This window comes from Phytophthora infestans, genomic scaffold (assembly GCF_000142945.1).
Source record: "Phytophthora infestans T30-4 supercont1.5 genomic scaffold, whole genome shotgun sequence".
In the NCBI taxonomy this organism is placed as follows: Eukaryota; Oomycota; class Peronosporomycetes; order Peronosporales; family Peronosporaceae; genus Phytophthora; species Phytophthora infestans.
Genome location: NW_003303754.1, coordinates 3,153,942 through 3,173,225, shown reverse-complemented (window position 1 = coordinate 3,173,225; position 19,284 = coordinate 3,153,942). Strand labels below are relative to the sequence as shown.

The following is a 19,284-nucleotide window of genomic DNA, read 5'->3' as shown; positions in this document are numbered from 1 at the left end:
TAACGCGAATGCTGAACCACTCGTGCGACGCACCGTGCCACTTTGTGGAGCTACGCAACCGCGAAAACGAGGCTGTGGTGGTAATGGCCAAGCGCACGATTGAAGAGGGAGAAGAGATGACTGTCGACTACGTGGACCCGTGGTTCGACTGCGTGTGTGGTGCTGCCAACTGCCGTGGCTAGGACAAAAAGCCGTGTAATTGGGCTCAAGATCACCGTGTTGCAATGTCGTAGGTGCCATTAAAGTAGGATGGAAGCACGAATTGACCATGAGTAGCGCCGAAAGCAACCTTTATTGCAAATAAATCGTTTCCATGTTCTGGCGCTAAGCTCGGCGGCTTGGTTTGACAGGGGATGCAGCACCGAACCATTTTACTTCAGCTTTAAAAAGAAAACCCGTGTATTGAGAGGTTACTCTGACGTATGAAGCGGTGGGTAGAGCACCTTTCACGGCACTATCAGTCCTTATCACTGTGAGCAAGGCCGAACAACACTTCTACTCCATATCAAGAGCAAAACCGTTGGTGCGAGGTCTTCCCACGGGTACATGGGGTTCAGTTGTTTGGGTTTCCCGTTGCCGTTTCTTAGACGTGCCTCGGTAGACCAATGTAGCTTTTCCAACCGGTTCAGCAGCGCCAGAGACTTTCAATGCGTGAAGAAGATGTATGCAACACACGAACTTAAAGAAGTAATTGCATGGGCAGCTGCGTCGAGTAAGATTTTTTTTGCATAACACGGAAGTACACCGAGCGCAGTGCATTTAGCATGTCCGTGTATTGGGGTTCCAAACGTTGAGAAGTTACTAGCAACGCCACTAGGTGAAATGAACGACATCGATCTGACATTGCACAAACCAGTACTGGGTATTCCACTTGAGCCACCTTAAATGTAGCATCCACGCGAAAAACAAATGAATCCACTGGGCGATCCAACCTAGATAGAAGCCTTTTTGAAGTCACACCAACCACGAAAGATTTTTCGTCAGATCCTGTTCCAACTTTGATATGGCCAGCATCATCCTTTTGACAACTAATAGTGAAAGATGCGCTATCCTCATCAGTTCCGTTAAACTCCAACCCACGTATGTACTCAGTGAGCTCGTCCATAAAATCATTGTTCATCATTTTGGTCTTGCGAAAGTAGTTCGAGAAATTTTGCACGACCTTCAACTCTGGCAGATCATCCATACGAACGTTAAACTTTCGAGGCATCGCGTTTCGAATACGACCTGGTCGCAGTCCTTGCGCAGCCATCTCTCTGATGTAAGTCTTATGCGCTTCTGTCAACTTGTTTTTCTTGGTATCCTTCTCGAGGCTGTTGTGTTCCCCACACTCGTTAATGGTGAACTTCCGTGTATTGTCGCACTCCATGACACGCCCACGCCACTTACAGTTTGCCTGTTGACCGCTAGTTTCGCATTTTTAAGATGAGCAGTTCAAAAGTTGGTAGCGCATTTCGTGGGGGGTTGCCACAGTACATATCGTGCAGGGGACGGTATGACTGGTTCCCTTCTTGTACTGCTTAAAACCTGCTAGCGCAGCTTCTGCGGTAGTGGCGTCCACAAAATCGCGTACTATAGTCCACTGCAGCGTCATAGCAGACCGTGATTGAGGCAAGCCGTACCTGTCGGTCGCCCCGGGAGCTCCACCACGAAGGCGCCAGATTTCCTCGGCAGCTCTGACTCGGGGGAATTGCGATGTGCGCATCTGCGATAGGATAAAAACCCTGTCAAACGCTCATGAGATTGGCTAAATACAATGTCCGCAATTCAGCTTCCTCTGTATGCAAGTCAGGTTACGATCTCCATGAAGACACAATGATGTGTGTTCTTCCCAATCGCTTGTGCGCCATTCATGTATATTATGTGCATTCAGGCACTTTATGTATTTTTTTGCATTAGTGTGTATTTTTTTTTCTGTTTCTCATGCCCTGGCACTGTTGATATGGTCCGCACTGTCGAATTGGAGGTGCACGACTGTATACAATTAGACTCCCCAAGTTGGGGAGTCGGGGACCCCAACATGCATAAAATGGACTTAGCCGACGACTTGCTCGAGACTAAGTTCTATTAATAATCCCAGACACAGCGCCTTGCCGAGTCGAGGACTTAGAGACCGGGGTGAGGCAGGCCGCGCAGCGGCGCCCCCCGAGCGCAGCGCAGCAGGGGCGTGCCCACGGCTGTAGGTCCGCAGACGAGTGCAAACGCGCTAGTGTCCTACCTTTATGGCCGTAACTTACTATACTGTCTGTACACGTATGAAAGACGATGCTATGTTACCTCAGTCTGGCAAAATAAAGAGTGCCATTTTTTGCATTGTTGCAAAATACAATAGATACGATATTCTAAAGAAATGATTCTTCATTGTATTGATTTAAAAATTTACTTTTTTGTAAATCAGGAATTTTTATAGTAAATATTTTGATGGGATGTTGCTTGAATGTACCTTAGAAATCAGTGCAAGCAACCATGGCCGAGACAACGGAGTGTGGGGTGACGGCGTTCGCTCCGCCCCCAGCGCCGACGTATCGCTTCTTCATCACCAGCAAAGCCGAGAAAGTGAAGATCACGTTGGAGGGTTTAGAGAGCAAGAAGCAGTGGTACGTAGAGGACGTCGTCCTTCCTCAGTTCACTCAATCTAACGCCGTGTCTCGATACTATCCAGGAGCTCCGGCTTCTTAGACGACAAAGAATACCTCACAAGCACCAACAAAGTGCCCAATGCGAGTCCCACAGATTACGTCAAGGTTGTCTTACAAAAACCCATTGCAAAGAAACTGAATGATGGCGCTTCTTAGCACTAAATTATGCATATAGGTCTTCAAGGACGCGTTGGAATTTCTTATGAAGAATTCCGCGGACGAGGACGAGGACGAGATCATTGAGACGGATAAATTGGAAAGGGAAGACGACGACGCCAAGGCCCCGCTCAACCCTGCGAAGATTCGTCGCAAGTTAACACCTCTCAAAGACGATACCTTTCAATTGGAATTGACAGTAAAAATCCGGATCTTCGAGTCGGCGTGGAATGCGAAATATCTGTTCTCACTGGAGCCCGTGACTCTGGACCGACTCGATATTCTAGAAGCCAAGCTCCGCGACGTAGAGGAAGAGCTGGAGAAGACTACAAACAATTTAAGCGAAGAAAAACAAGAGCGAGCGAATGTCGCGGAGGAGTTGAGCGAGGTTAAAGCCAAACTCGAAAAAGTCGAGTCTGCGCTAATTAGTGTCAAGAACTCAAAGGCCGTCGTGCGCCTGAACGCAGCCTCCAAGAACGTTCCGCAGCTGAACGACAAGGGGCAGCTCAAGTGGAGCTCCGTCACGGGGTCTGGCTTCGTGTCCTCGATTGACGGATACGGTGTGCGCGTCCTCGTTGCCGGATGGTACGTCGTCCATTCGACCGTCTACTTGGCGCCTCAAACAGTCGGAACTGACATTAAGATCCAAGTGAATGGGACCTACTTGCGGTCTATGCCAGCGCCCTGTACGTTGAAGCAGAATACCAGCGTCACGTTCGCCTTTACGACGTACTTCAAGCAGAGCGACGAGATCGTGATTGTCGCCACGGGCTCTCCCTTTAAAGTCGGGGGTGATCTCGACGCTTTCAGACTTGGAAATTGAACGCTGGGGCGATGAAATATGCCGCCACCACTTTTTTAAAGCCGTGTTTTCTATTAATGACGATTTGGAATTTATTGAGTTTTCTGTCATCTGAAGGCTTTCGTTTTAGTCAATATTATTGTGAATTAAATAATGTAAGGGAAATCATCAATTTAGGGCCGCGAACCAGTTTAGGGCCGCATAAGTTACTGCCAATCATATACAGTACTCCATTGAACTTGGAAACTATTGGTTATAATGAGCTAAGTACGAATACCTTTATGATTTTAATTTGCAGAAGGGGTGAACCCTTGGCGCCATATTTTTATTCAGCTCCTCCAATTGTTGAGCGCCATCCACTCCGTTCAAACATTTGCAAGAAGAAAACAAACGCTTCACTTCTTATTTGTCCGACCCAAGCCATGTCTAAGACTCGCCACACTTACTCTACTGACACCAAGACTGCCATTGTGGCAAAAATACTCAGCGGTGCGGCGGTTCCCGAGGTCGCGGCGCAAACCAAGATACTTGAGAGGACATGCTTCCGCCCAACGCCACCCACCTATTGCAGCCTCTGGACGTTGCAGACTGCAACTTGCAGTTAATGCGACACTAAAAGTGAAACTCTGCAATCTGATAAAGGAGGTTGTTGACGAAGACGATGAGGGCTGTTATTCGATTGACAAACCCAACGCAATAAAGCCTGCAAATATGGCTTGGGCCACCAGCAGCAGAACACGTACTAAGTCGCGCAGAGAATCTGCAGTCGCCACCGAAGGCAAAGACGATGGAGTCCCTCAAGAAACGAGCGCAGCCCAACATATTGTCAATTCCGTCGTAGTGTAGCTAATCAACAAAAAGGTTAGTTGCAATCTTTACACAATGTTTAAGAATTGATAACTTACCTTTTCAGTGCGGAGAATTAACGGCAACGAGTAGACTCGAGCCTGCGACACCCCTGCTCCCATAATGGGCCCTCAATAAGCTAGCGTCTAAACGACTGAGCTGTCAGCAATTGACGTTTCTGATTTTGTTTTGGTAATGACAGACGTTTGATTATTCTTGCATAATTATGTATCCTCCGTAATTTTATCAAGACGCATAAACATAAAAAGAAAGGGTGATCAGACCCTATGCTTGAATGGGCTTGAAATTTTCACCAGCTGAACATTTTAGTACTGAAGTTAAGGTTAAATGCGGCCCTGAACTGATGCGACAAAAATTTCTGCTGCCGTGTCCTGAACGATCAATGCTATTGGTCATTGGCCGCAAAAAATACGATAAAAACATTCAGATTACAAGCTTTCGGACACTGTCTCGCTTTGTGTCCCTGTGCAAATAGTTGCCGAGTTATGTGACTTTTTTTCAGGGCGGCCCTAAATTGATGATTTCCCTTATTTAAATTAGCTGTCAAGGGTTTTAGTCAATATTATTGTGAATTAAATAGTGTATTTAAATCAGCTGTCAACTGGGGTGTTCCGCCTTGACCTCTTAGCACAGGTGGACTTTCCGCCTCCGAGCCACCTACTATATATGTTTAGAGAACAAGAAGTGTAAGAAATCCGGTTTCTTAGAGCTACCTGTACTAGCTTTTTCTGCAGCTGAAATGCGCACACTGGCAGCAACAACAACTTGGGTAGCGTCTACATGTACTTCAAGGTGTAAACAACAGTGCGTAGCCACAACGGAATGGCTATAGGCCCGCCTGGCGAGCAAATTCGTTCGTCCCTTTCATTATATTCTTACGGTTTTACCGTGAAAAACATTCGAGGTACTAGACTCGACGTGGACGTTTCCAGTCAATCGCATTATTTCCTAACGGGCTACATGTAGTACCCTGTCCCAGCTTTCTCCGCTAATTTTTAACGACGCTTCAGCGTGGACCGAGGAAGCCACGACAAAATATCAATAACTGTCAGGATGGCAGCAGTAGAAAAGGCGAGCGGAATCACTGCTTTCGGGCCACCGCCTGCCTCTTCCTATCGATTCGCTATTTCATCCAATCATGATAAGATGCGTCTTTGGCATGAAGACCAAGCGACAGTGGTAGATAAAGAGCTTGACCCATGAGCTAGACGCGACAAGTTTACTAAATATTATAAATTGAATTGGGCTTCTGCAGGTGCACAGGCTTTCTCGATGACGAAGATTTCGTGAGTGCCATGGATCGCCTCCCTAGAGCTTCTATAGACGACTATTAATACATATCGGTAAAAAAGGCAACTTGATATTCTATTTCTCAAAACTACTTCTATATAAGCTAATCTTGTTGTCGGAGGCAGCTTTTTGCGGACACGATGCGATTCTGTATGTCCCAAACACAAGATGGGAATTTGGAGGACATAGATTTGGACAAACTGACAGCTGACAAGATACGGCGCAGGTTGACCGAATTGGAAGACGACACGCTTGAGCTTGAACTGATGGTGGAGGTCCGAGCACTTTCCTCGGCTTGGTTTACCAAATACGTGCTCCAGCTCAAGCCTATCTCGCTGGAGCGCGTGGATGTAGTGGAAGCAAAGCTCCGGGATGTAGAAGAAAAACTAGTGCGGACGGAAAAACTTCTGGCGGATCTAATAGGGAAGCAAGTGGTCCATCTCTCTGCGGTTTCGAGCAATGTGGACAAACTGAACGAAGACGGTGATATTATTTGGAACGAGCAGAAATGTGACCACTTCGATCAGAATAGTGAGCGGAATGGAATAATTTGCCTCGTTAAGGGGTGGTACACTTTGAACTTGACGGTGTTTTTACTTCAGCAAAAGTGTAATGGTGGTGTGACACTTCGGAAAAACAATATCCGTCTGTTGGAGAGCCAAGTTCCAAAGAGCGTTGGTGAAAACACTAGCACTTCGTTGGGATGGTGTGGGCTGTTGAAGAAGAACGACGAGTTGTCTGTCATTGCTACGGAGAATCCTCTACAGGTGGGGGCAGAACTGATGATGATGAGACTCAGCGAAGCCGCCTAGCAACTTATGTCAACACTTTACATTAAGTGTCCCTTTGGATTGATGCTACATATACTTGAGGAAACTGTTTTAAATCAAAATGCGAGCGATGTTTGGGAGATCAGGACATAAGAATTGATAACTGATTTGTAATCTACAAAAAGAGCTTGCAAGCATAAGCAATAATCTACCCCTCGTCATGTGCAATATATCATTACAACATAAATTCATAGCTAAGCACCTATGCGCACATTTTAATTTTTCATATATAACAATGGTGGGCCATTTTAGAAAAACGTTAGACCGATGAAAAGAGCGCAAACAATGCCTCTTTTTGGTTAGCATTAGCAATTTATATACCGAAGCCCGATGCCGCGCGGAAAGCGTCTATCCGCAGAGGGGTGCGAGCGCATTAAGAGCTATAAGGAAGTGAAACTAAGCAGCCGCGATCGCCAGGCGCCTCGAACGCAGAGAGATGGCCGTTTAGCAACTTCCTAGAAAACTCTAAGTGTACCCAGCGGAGTCTGTAGACCACCCATAATCGACGAGCAGAGTGCCAGATATATTTTGCGACTCGCCATAGCGCGCAACCTATCTTCTTAAAAGATCGCCCACGCCGATCCAGTGCATCTAAGGTTCTACGAGTGCTGCACAGGAGCCGATACGCCATTTTTGTTTTAGATGAGACCTGCTCCAGCGCTTGAAGTCCCATCAGAAGGTGGCTAGAGTGAAATCTGCGAGCAAATTTGCAGATTGCAGGAAGTATTGGGAGAATGTATTGTTTACTGACGAAAAGAAATTCAACCGAGACGACTCCGATGGGCTGCATTTGGCGTGCACTGTACACACTAATTTGTTGCGCCTAAGCTTTCTGTACTTATGAGGTAATGATCGGTTCTGCACCTTATGACTACGACACCACACGGTAGGAAGCGGACCTGAGTGCACTTCTGCAGATACTTGACGTTAATTTTTCAGTAGAGAAAGTATTCATGCCTGCAAGTTTACGATGGAAATGAGACGGATTTCGAGTATTCTTTGATGGATTATCCTAGTGCAAAATATGCTTGAGATGCCGTGCATGGGCGACACGGTCAAATGGCAATGTCGATGACACGTCAAAATGTACAGGGACCTTTAACGCAGTATCTTATCGACGGAATGTGCTTTTAGTTAATTAATCTCTACTCGCTGCCTTGTCCTAATCATATCAACTTTGTAGCGATGAAACCGTGTACCTTTGGAATTTTAAACTGCTGTAACGAGAGATCGAAATATATTTTAGTAGTATTCAACCCCTCTCAGGCAATGCTGAAACTGCGTAATGTGTATTTGAACTTAAAAGAGAACATCCCCACGATATCATCGAGAGCTTATGAAACATTTTGTTTAGCTTGTTATGGTAAGGCCTGATTTGAGATAAAATATTGAAGACATTTACTTTTACTTGTCATGTTGTTTTGCTTCCGCGAATCTCACTACCGACCTGCATACTAACGCAGTATTCATTTCGTAGATGTAGGAGGATACACTTAAAGCGTTCAGGCGTAGGTGTTTTTCGAGCCCAGTTAGGATGTTCCCATGGAAGTCTACGAGTTGGTTTTGTAGATACGAGCTCGGACTTTGTTCGAGAAAGTCACCTTGTTGGGATTGTTAGCGTGTCTAACGATCTCATTGCCTGCCTTCTTGTAGACATTTAGGTAGTTCAAAAGGAGGTCCGGATACTTGTTTTTGAGCTTTTCACGAATATAACCCACTGTGAAATCGTCCCATTCTCCAAACCTCTTCAGCTTGAAGCTTTCGCTTTTCATCATCTTCTTCAGCTTGCTCTTGGCAAAAAGCCCAAGCAAATCCCTCTCTTCTTCGTCTTCACTTGTCTCGACTGCGCGGAGGGACCTGACGATGCTGTTTTCCTCCTCAGCACGCTCGCCAGCTAGTTGGCCTTTGCTCGTAGATAGGGCAACCTGCCCATTAGCTTCGGTCGATACAGCCGTGACATTATTGACCGCAAGGAGAGCGACGACTGCGCCTAACCAAAGAAGACTTGAATGCATAGTTCGACTTGGAGAGAGCGGAGCTCGCTACTTTGGACTTGTTAAGATGGAGGCGACTTGTAAAATAAAATCACGTCTCGCGACCCAGTGAATCGAGAGGTTTTCGATGGTACTACGCAACAGCAGTATGCAGTAATCCGTAGTCTTGGAATACCCACCGACAGGGATTCTATGCCAAGCAGTAGGTGATAGTCCCTCTCGCCTCTCTTTAGTAATATTATATACAAAGCCACCAGAAAGTACTACAATGAGACGCATTACCATGGGAAAGTCACGACTGTCCACTAAACTCTTCCTCGGTGGGGATTGTCCTCAGATGGATGTAGCAGTTCCATGACTGACATCGTATTTGATAAATACAGACTTGGGATCGATTGGTATCTTGGTGACACTAGCTCGATTATCGAGTAAGGATAATCCCCGAGGACATCAAACTCGAGAGCTTAACTTCGCCAGTGATCCCTTCGATAAGAATACAAAGTTGTTTTTATACGATATGACCACGGAAAGGTACATGCAGAAGAAGAGGAGGTATCGCAGATCTTCTTCGATTTCCCACATGATCGAACAGAACCTAGTGGTCTTTGTGCAGAGAAGTGCTCGACAACTGTATGGATTACAGAGCCATTAATAAATTACTTTCGCTTTATTTGCAGCACAAAGTGCAGCTTTTTAAGTGATCGGCTTCACTTACCGAGTTGTATTGAAATCGTGTAAATGTATGGAAATTGCACCAACCGGAGACGAAGGGGCGGCAAATAAAAATACATGTAGAAGAAGATCAACAGAGGCGAGCGGATGCAGCAAAATCGCAATGCCCGCCGGACTTTTATCCTTAGATGGTGTTAAGCAATTTATGTAACTTAGTTTTACTAAGTCAATTTGACCTACGTGCCTAAAGGGATTTAGATAAAAAGACAGCGTGCTGCGATTTGCGGGGTACAAACTGAGCACAACAACACGAAGAAATTGCTAGGAAACGAGTGTTCTGATACAATACAGTACACTTCTCAAGCTGATCATCAGTCTATGCCTGTTTGTGAGCGCCACACACATCTTCAAACAGCGTAGGGTCGACAAGAAAGTTTGAGTCGATCCCTTAGACGGGAGAGGCCTATCTTAGCCACATGATGCACTGAAATCGTCAGAGTACTGCTACGGTAAAAGGTAAGGTAAGGTATTACGTGTTCGCGTGGCCAAATTACACCTGCGCTAGGCTCAACTTTGCTATTGTACTGGCGAGATGAAATGCACCACCAAACTTTGCCCCTTCACAACTTCTCACCCAACAGTCCAATTTATATAATAGTCGGCGGCATAGAGTGGTGCTCGCATACGTCGAGTCTCCAGTCATAGGTAAAGCGTCACGTATTGTAGTCGAGAGTTCCTTCTTATTGCCGGGGTGGTCAACGCGTTGAAGTTCGAAGAGGTCTTGTTCAGTCCTTAGGCGGAATCCGGCCTAACTGGAAGCGAGATCTGCACCAAGAATAACGTGAAGCGTGGTGCGGGGTTCGCCGCGCCACTTGCCTACTTCGCTAGGAGCGAAGTACGCATTCCTTGCAAAATTTCGTAGAGAGCTACGGTATGCTGTGAACATTAAAACACGTGGGAATACAGACAGAAAGAATATCATGAACAACACAATAGTTTGCATGTTATCCCTCGTTGATATTAATGCATCAAGTAACAATAGCGACACCAAGTATTTTTGGCAGCTTTATACATATATACATGTAAACGGTTTCTGCTTCTTTCAACCGTGGTACAAGGTTGTTGCCACAGCTCCTAAAAATCTGAATCACGTACTCTCGTTCACGTAAAAAATAAATTGTAAACGCTAGAGGCAGTTCGACCAGAAGCTTTACGTTCAGAGCGCCCTTTGTGGCTTCACGAAATGACGCTCAGGCAGACAAAGTGCTTTCTTCTCTTGCATTGAATACAGGACTCACAAGAACAACTATCGGCGCCGCACGATTCCGCTGTTGTTGCAGGGCGAAACGAAGCACTGGTGGAAAAAGTAAAGAATTGCATTGAAGATTCCATTAAACTCTATGGCAGAGAATCCGTGTACAGTATCTAAATCGCTTCTGACTTGAAGACTTAAACGAAGAAATGGGTGCCTGCCAAATATCACATAAACGACCGACTTACTTGCAACAGATAAGTCGAGGCATAGGTGCGCATACCCGACCCGAAGTCATAAATATCGTGTCTATAGACTCTAATCTACACCTAAATTTATGTTGTGTATCCATCTTAGCGTTTTATATTGATTTTTGTATATTTTATGATTACCATCACTCTAGACTCACTCCAGCGACTTAACCTTGAAGCATATATCTTCCGATGCACCCAGCACTCAATCACTTTCAAATCTGCGAAGACACCACAGCAGCATTGTGCTCAAAAGGTTTGTTGCTGCTTTTAGAATGTGCTGTAAGTTTATTGAATTGACGCACCTTTGCTTTGCAGACGTATGGTAAATCCTGTATACTTTGCAGTCCATCGAAGGCGGCTGCGCGTCGAAGAATCCTCCAGCAGCGATGAGAATTCGCCGCCCAACGTCATGTTCAGCTGGGTGAAAGCTTGTCCTCAAGCACAACCCAGACAATGTCATCGCCGTGTTTCCCTCCTGGCAGCCGTAGCGCTCAGATCAAGAGCGTTAGGAGTCCCTTCGACACCCGTAGCGCCCGCACCAAAGGCAATAAAGGCCCACCACCGGTGGGTACAGCACCCCAACCAGCGAAAACACCAACCCGTCACTACCGGAGCCCGACCACTTCATCCCCAGTGCTTCTGGAGGACCCACCACCGCGTTGCTGCGCGAAAAAGGCCCCGACGGCACGTTATGGCGCCCGGGGTAAACATCAACGAGCAGCTGCGCCATACAATAGGGAGCGCTCAACGTATCGCAACTCCAAACCACAAGCTTCGTCCGCCTGTAGGAAACTGCATTCGCTCTTACAGATGGCCGAGCCGGACGACGTGTTTGTGCCTACTCGATGGCCACGGGACGTTGTCCACCTGCGCGAGACTTTCAATCCTCAGGCTATCATCTTCCCGTTTGTGCCGAACAACGGGTGGTGCGGTTGTTCGAACCCGTGCCGAGTTGATTCGTGCCCTATCTCACTCGTCAACCTGTATTGCAACGTGAATAATTGCTCGTACGAAGGGCGATGCGGAAACATGTTGACTGAGTCGAGCAAGGTGTTCTTGAGGGAGAACACGCGGACGAATGTATTGGGCGTCGTGGCGGGTGAGGATATCAGGCCGGGGGAGGTGGTGGGGCAGTATTTGGGTGAGCTCGAGCACATCAATGTGCCACGTTCTCAGCGCCTGTGCAACGAAGAATACCGGCTTGAGCTGAACCAGCGTCCCGCACGTCCAAGCCACCCCGCCCGCGTGGTCATCAACGCGCAAAAGATGGGGGGGCTAATACGGTTTTGCAACCGTTCATGTCGTTTCAATGCCAAGTTTGTGGAAGTCTCAAAAAGACGTCACACCACTGTTGTGGTGGCCACCACTCATGTGATTCGCCGCGGGGAGGAGGTGACGGTCGACTACGGCGATGATCTCTGGTTTATCTGCCGGTGCGGCTTCGAGGGGTGCCGCCACCGGGACATGCAGGATGAGGACGACCCGTGAAAAGTGGGCGGCAAAGTAAAGGCCATAGTTAACGAGCAGGTGTATTTGAAGTCAATTTGAGTATCTTTCGTTTAACTTCGTTTTTTTCATAGTTGTACCGAGTGAAATTCGAACGTGAGCCTAGACAGCCGGCGTGAAGTTGCTTTGGATTCAGCATTTGCGCCATCTCTGGCTTCTGCTGTAGCGTTCAAGCTACTCGTTACTGGTTTCGCGCGCAAATTTCCCGCGCGAACCGCGTTGAAGTTGCAGTTATGGCTTTGAAAGATCCAAGGCAAAAGATAGGTGGCTCTAGCGGCTTCTTCTGTAGGTTCGAACTGCGCCGACCAGGAGCTTGCGTCTCTCATTTTTCAATTCGCCTCCTGCCAAGCAGCTCCTCACTCCATAGAAGCCCTCAACACATCCACCTTCGATCAGTATGCAGCCGCTCGGCCTCTCGTCTTTGAAACCGCACCTTGACTAACATGTTCTTGTTGTGCCATACAGATATGGTCAGGAACGCAGGAACCACCAACTATTCCATGGCCGACATCGATCGCATGCTGAGTCTCGTTATGAAGGTTCTGCCGTTGGGGAAGGAAGAATGGGAGCGCCTCGCGGTCTCATTCAACGCGAACCGACCGCGTGGAGCACCTGAACGCGACTTCGAAAGCCTTCGTCGGAAGTTTAAAGTGCTATACAGCACACGCAAATCGACGGGGGTGGCCAGCATGCCACCACACATCGAGAAAGCAAAGGAGGCCAAGCAGGCAATTGACGACAAGGCCAGCGTCATCGAGCTTGACGACGAAGCGGACGTAGATCAACGCACCGTGGAGCCCGACTTCAGCTTCGACGTTGAACCTGACCAAACTTTCTACGAAGATGACGATCCGTCCATCCTGCGCGTCGCACATGCTGGGTCTGTGAGGAGTGAGCCAATCGCTACCGACACCGCCACGGACGAGTCTGTTACTTTGGGGTCCGCGGAAATGAGCGGAGGCGAGTTTCAGGACTTGCTGTCATCGCCATTCGTTGCTAATAGTCTCGACGGAGCTGCCAATACACCCCGTCCTACACCGCCAACTCGTCGCCCTGGCTCCGCTGGTCTACAGCCGCCGCGAAAGACTCGGTCCAATGTCGACACCACCGCGCAGCCACAGACGAGTCAGGGGCGTGACACCCGAACGCGGGACGAGATCGAAGCTGCAAAATACCCAGAGATGAGCAGTCGCTCGAACCGCCTTGGCGGAGGAGATTTGGCCGTGTTTCGCGACTTGACGGGCGCCAAGCGTGCTCATGAGGACGACGACGACACTCACGAAGCCAGCTTTGCCAAAACAAAACGGCTTCGTGCTATGAAGGCGACCTCGGCATTAAAGAAGAAGCTGGACGATCTCGAGAATGCTGCAAACAACAACCGTGAAAGCATCATGGAAACGATCCTGCTGTTGCGCGAAGGAGCGCAAGGCCGAAGCCCGACGCGAGGAGGAGGACCAACGTCGCCGCGATGAACTGGCAGCCATGGAGGCGCGCCGTCAAGCTGAGAAAGTGGAGGCTGAGGAGCGTCGTCGTGCGTAGAAGCAAGACATGGAAGAGCGTGTACGTCGAGATCGCGAGGAAGCGCGTGCTCGCACTCAAGAGCTGCTCCTGTTGATCGGAGCTCTTACGAAGAAGGCGTAGGATGACGACGATGTGCCTGACAAGCTCAACGACAGCGAGGTTCTATATCTAATTTCAGTAGTGTTGTTCAACTTGTTAAGCCTCGAAAAATGCACCAATTAACCAGCAACTAGTCAGCCTTCGTAACCTTCACTATCCCCCAGGAAAGTCGTTCCGATCTGTGAGATACCAACGGTTCGTACCCGATAGTTCACCATCCGGAACAAGTTGTTGAGCCTGACTCCGCGAAGCTCTGGGTCGTACGGCAAGGGGAGACTTAGACGGTGATACACCCTCTGAATGCTCCCCATGCCCCACTCAGCAGCTTGCCTCACCGACGTTATGGCGTTGTAAATCGTGCGGGCGGAGCTCCGAAGTGATGGCAGTATCCGTTCCAAATCCCCGTCCTTCAACGGGGTCAAGATGCGGCCAGTCATGGATGACGAACAAGGAAACGCGGAGTCTGACACCATATTCATACGGAGGTCAGGGCAGTGGATCACATCCAGCAGCTTGTTGCGGAGCCCAAGTGAAGTGTCAGAGTCATTCCAGGACCCGGGGCAATATTATGCTTACACCAGACGATGCAACCGTCGGCTGCAAAGCATATTGTCCCGGTGACGAATACAGTGTGCAGCCAGCCGTTGTACATGGTGTTCTGCAGATCACTACTAGATGGCTGCTGAACCTGCAGGTTGGCAAAACGTATCCATAGTCAGCTATCATAGTATTTTTAAATAACTATCAATACACATATGCATTTCGTCTGAACGCACCCTCAGATTTTTTCCGTCGATGAAGCCAAAAGTGTGCTTAAGGAGGGGCTCCCTGGCTTCTACCAGCTTCGCCAACTCGACCTGCCGAAGAGGAGACGGCCACGCGATTCTCGCGGGTGCGTACCCTTTCAGTGTAGAGGATAGAGCCTCCTCTGCTCGACGTAGCGCTCGGGACAGCGTGCTGGGTGGTATGCCAAACACCAAGCACAAGGTGCTCTGTTCTATTGATCCCACGTAGAAGCACAACACTAGCTTCAACGCCTGGTGGCTTGTGCTTGGCTAGAGCTGATTCAAAAGTGAAAAAATAAAAGATGAGGGGGAGTGGGCCCGCCGTGGTGTCCCGAGCAAAATGTCGGGTACATTTGTAGATAAAAGCTCACGAATACTGCAAAACACTCGGTAGGACAATTTCGGCCGGACGAATAAAGTAGTGGAATGTTAATTGTGGTAGAGCGTTTCTACAATAAGCCGCCATATATCTTTTCGAAGAACGACTTATCTGCTGCAAGTAAGTCGGTCGTTTATGTGATATTTGGCAGGCACCCAATGTCGGATCCACGTTGTATAAAAACAGTGTACTTCAGCGGGTTTAGGTGTGCTTACTGTGCGAACATTCTGTGCGTAAACTCATCCTAGATGCGGTCTAAATTAAACATGTGCATATGTACTTCAAAGTAGTATGCACAGTAAACTTCGACGCGAGCTTTGGCCCTGTTTGGGTGTGTTTACTGTGTAACCATTCTGTGCGTAATCTCATCATTTATGCGAACCCTACATGTACTGACAAGTATTGTTCGTATTCCGTCGATCGTCGTAGCTCTTTTATTTTATTTAGTACGACCAAGACAATGGTTTCAGCGAGCTGCCAATGTAACTTTGTTTGAAGCAGAAGTATTTCTTATCTTGTCTAGACCTTCAGTTTCTCTCATCCGTTCAAGCAAATGCTACCATTTTGCATCTCGGGTGAGTGATTAGCTAGCTTGCAAATTATTCTGTCACAGTGCTGAAATTTGCTGCGAGGACGGTAAAATTATTTAATCACTTCCTATTGCAATAGTTACAAGTTGATTATTCTAAAATGTCCGTAAGCCGTTCCGTTTATTCTACAAATTATCGTAACAATAGAAAACCGAATAACACTCGTGAGTTTTTACTGTGGATACAGACGGTAAATTGATACAACATGCTGGTCAGGTAGCCAGCATAAAATATCATAAACACCATAAGATCCCTGACAAACACCATAAAATCCAACACAGCACCAGGACAGAGACGACCCACGTCTTCAAGACGGTCTTGTTGTAGGAAGGGCTAGGTTAAATTGTCTCACCTCCCCCACCAACAGGAGTGGGCCACTCACCATTCAGTAACTCGAGCGTCGTAGGGCGGAGCACGTGGCTGAGCAGGCGTGGCCTGTAGCACACTGTAGAGCGCGTCGTCGCTGATCTACATCGCGTGTCCAGAGCTGCTTGTGTCTGGAGCTAGGGTGCGCGTCGTCGCTGATCTACATCACGTGGTCAGAGCTGCTTGCGTCTGGAGGTAGGGTGCGCGCCAGTGGTTTGTTGCACGTGATCTTTATGCTGACAGGCTTCTGGAGGTGAAGTAAAGCGTGCTGTGGGAGGCCTTCGGCTTACGACGGGGACTGGCTCGTGGCTGGAGGTTGATGGCATCGTCGGTTGCCTACCGCGCTCGGGATATGCATGCTGTTGGGATCGGGGCCACTGCCCCTCTGGAATTATAAGGTAACAGCTCATTGCTCCGAATGTGATGCGAGCCTTCAAACGCTAACATATTATGTATTTGTGCTTTAGTACATTGCTTTGTAGATACCGCTAAACAAATGAAGCCATGTGAGCAAAGGAAATATTTGTTGATGTTGTTGTTATTTACAGACGCTCCAGAGCGTGACCGATATTTTGCGGGCGTCCAGCTTTTTGAACGCGCTTCCTGTTCACAAGGATTTCCTCGCCAGCCTCATCCACAACGCTTCGTGACTGCTGAGCAAAGAGCAAGTGGCAGCAGTACCCCATTTTAAAGTGGTATTTGCAGGGACAGTATGCAGTCCGATGATCGACCGGCCAGCCAGTACGAGGCTGGCCCTCAACCTCCATGCGCGCGTAGTGGACACCAAACTGAGCAGAAATCGCCATATCTTCTCTCGCGCGGTTAAGCTCTGTGACAAACGTCCTCGCGGGAGGCAGCGCGCGCACGTGTACGAGGTCAGAGTCAGCGTCGCCAAGGAGAAAGTCTATGCTGGACCTGGTAACGATGTTCTCACTCAGCAGTCCGCGGCGACGAAGCCCCCGTGTGCGTGTCTGAAGCGTCGTCGAGCAGGTGGACACGAGCGAGAACTGAGGCAACGCCATTGAGCGGTGGCCACAACATGCGAGTAGCTGGGCGAGCAGCATTCCCATTTTCAGCTGGCGGTGGTGAGTGTAGTCCCGTTTCAGCACTCGGTTGAATTGCTCAACCGGGTTGTTGGTAGTGGCATACCCGGATGGCGTCAGAAAGCACTGCCAGCTTCAAGCCATTGGGCTTTCACGTACATGGTGAAGGCAGCGAGATCCGCGTGTCCAGCCCACTCCTTCAACATAGCCGCCTTTCTGGTCGACATATTCGGCATCGCTCTGCGCAAAATGCAAGTTGTATATGCCCTTGTATACCAATGCAGACATATCTGAGCTGAAACCACGAGTACGCTCACGCAACTTCGCCACCATGTGGTAAAAGCACATAAGGTACGTAAATGAGCTGTCAGCGAAGACACTGCGGAAGGCCTTGTGTTGTGCCTTGTCCGCGTCACCAAGCACGAATTTCACTCGCCACTCTGCTCCGTTAACCCTGGCATATACACAACGCAATGCAACGAGCGCGGCCACGAAATGCTTGTACTGGAGCTGTGACGTGATAAAAAGCGCTACTAGGTGAAACGTCCTGGAGGCGTCGGTAATGCCGCAGACGAGGACTGGATACCCGACGCTGTTCAGCTTGAACGTTGCGTCCAGGTGCAAGACACAGGCTCCGCTGTTTCTTGCAGCGTTACGAAGTAGCGCCTTCGTCGTCATTCCTACTAGAAACGGCCGAGCATCTGAGCCGTTCCCAACCTCAGGAAGGCTATTCGTGTCGTATGCACTAGTGAACGTGAAGGGGTCGTGGTCACCTTCACGTCCACTAAATGCTGAGGCCCTCACCGACTCCACGATCGCCTTGCGCTTATCGTTTCCACCAAGCCGCGTGCGCCGAAAGTGGTGTACGATGTTTTGCACCTCTCGCAGACTGGGTAATTCTGCAGGAGGGAGATCAAATTTGCGTCCCAAAGCGTGCCGGATGCGTACCGGCATTAGGTTTTCACGGGCGAGCTCCTTGATGAACTCGCGACACCTCGGCGTAATGCATGACCTGGATGGCGTTCGCGCACGCGAATGATGGTCGCCTAGCTCGTGCATGTCAACGGTGTCTGTATCCTGGCAGACCAAGACCTTCATCCGCCAGGTGCAGGCCAGGTAGGGAACCGCATCCGTACAGTGCTTGCAGGCGCAGCGTAGAAGCTTGTAGCGTATTGTGTGCGCATCACCGCTGGTACAAGCCGTGCACGGCATCAGCTGACTTTTGACCGTCTTCCAAGTCTTCATTCCTTGGAGAAGGAGGGCAGCGTCTTCAGACGAAACGCCGCTGCAGAGTAGGTTCCAGGTGTGTGAGCTGGGCATCGGTGCACGACGTGAGCTGGTGGGTGGCCTAGGTAGTTGGAAGCTTGTTTGAAAGTAAAGAGCGTTCAAAACTGCAAGCTCTAGGGCGAGCTAGACCAGTCATCTTGTACTTTTGGGTACGGATGGCGTGATATGATTGGGTAAAATCATTTAAATAGAGGCATATGACTGGATGAAAAGAATCGTTTTGTGCTGAAACACACTATGGGATGATTATTTACAGATTTTTGTGTCGCCTGTGATTTTGTGGTGGGCCCGAATATTTTTATGTGATAAAAACACGTGGTCTTGTGTTTGTCAGCTCGCATGGTGTTTTTCAGTTTTTGTGGTGGTTTTGGAACCTTGTCGTAGCCAGTCATAGGCAAATCGGATACAGGTTCTTCCCAATCGCCCAGCCATTCTTCTATTCCTCCGTCCTATCTGCCATGTTTCTTGTAGCGGTGTACGTCTTCCATGTCTACCATTCTCGATCTATCCCCATAAGAATTAAGACTCATGCGGTCTCTTCGCCTTCTTCTGGCACTGGGACTGCTGTCGACAGTAGTGCAAGCTTCTTCTGCAATTGATGCAACATGCGACTCGGATTATGGGCAACTCGGCGAGTCTGGAGACTGCGAGTGTCGCGAAGGCTTCAGTGGCCTTGGGTGTCGCATGTGCACTGCCAGCACCGACCAAGATGCCTCCGATGTTTGTAGCTCTGCTCTAGGCAGCGGCTATTCGTGCGCCACGGGGCTCATCTACGACGCCAACTCGTTAGGCAAAACGTACTCCTGCAAGCTGTCGAGCGATCTTCAAGTTCTTTTCCCGGACGGCGCTATTGATGTGAGCTGTGAACGAGACGACCAGGGCGACGGCAACTGCATTGCTGCGGCTTACAAGGCCAAGGAGACGGTGAACAGTGAGCATGTCATCGACTGCA

General features: G+C 48.7%; 3 protein-coding genes across 3 annotated transcripts; 2 read left to right on the top strand and 1 right to left on the bottom strand.

Annotated features, from left to right (window-relative positions):
• Positions 1-2,454: 2,454 nt before the first annotated feature.
• PITG_04315 (uncharacterized protein) lies at positions 2,455-3,618 on the top strand (the record flags this gene model as incomplete). The annotated part of the gene is made up of 3 exons (XM_002905914.1): positions 2,455-2,597; positions 2,663-2,744; positions 2,815-3,618. 3 exons carry the CDS (start codon positions 2,467-2,469, stop codon positions 3,616-3,618), a joined length of 1,017 nt encoding a protein of 338 aa, XP_002905960.1.
• A 4,516-nt stretch (positions 3,619-8,134) lies between these two features.
• PITG_04314 (secreted RxLR effector peptide protein, putative) lies at positions 8,135-8,599 on the bottom strand (the record flags this gene model as incomplete). The annotated part of the gene is made up of 1 exon (XM_002905913.1): positions 8,135-8,599. One exon carries the CDS (start codon positions 8,597-8,599, stop codon positions 8,135-8,137), a length of 465 nt encoding a protein of 154 aa, XP_002905959.1.
• Positions 8,600-18,800: 10,201 nt separating this feature from the next.
• PITG_04310 (uncharacterized protein) lies at positions 18,801-19,284 on the top strand (the record flags this gene model as incomplete). The annotated part of the gene is made up of 1 exon (XM_002905912.1): positions 18,801-19,284. The coding sequence occupies one exon, from the start codon at positions 18,952-18,954 to the stop codon at positions 19,069-19,071; it is 120 nt and encodes a 39-aa protein (XP_002905958.1).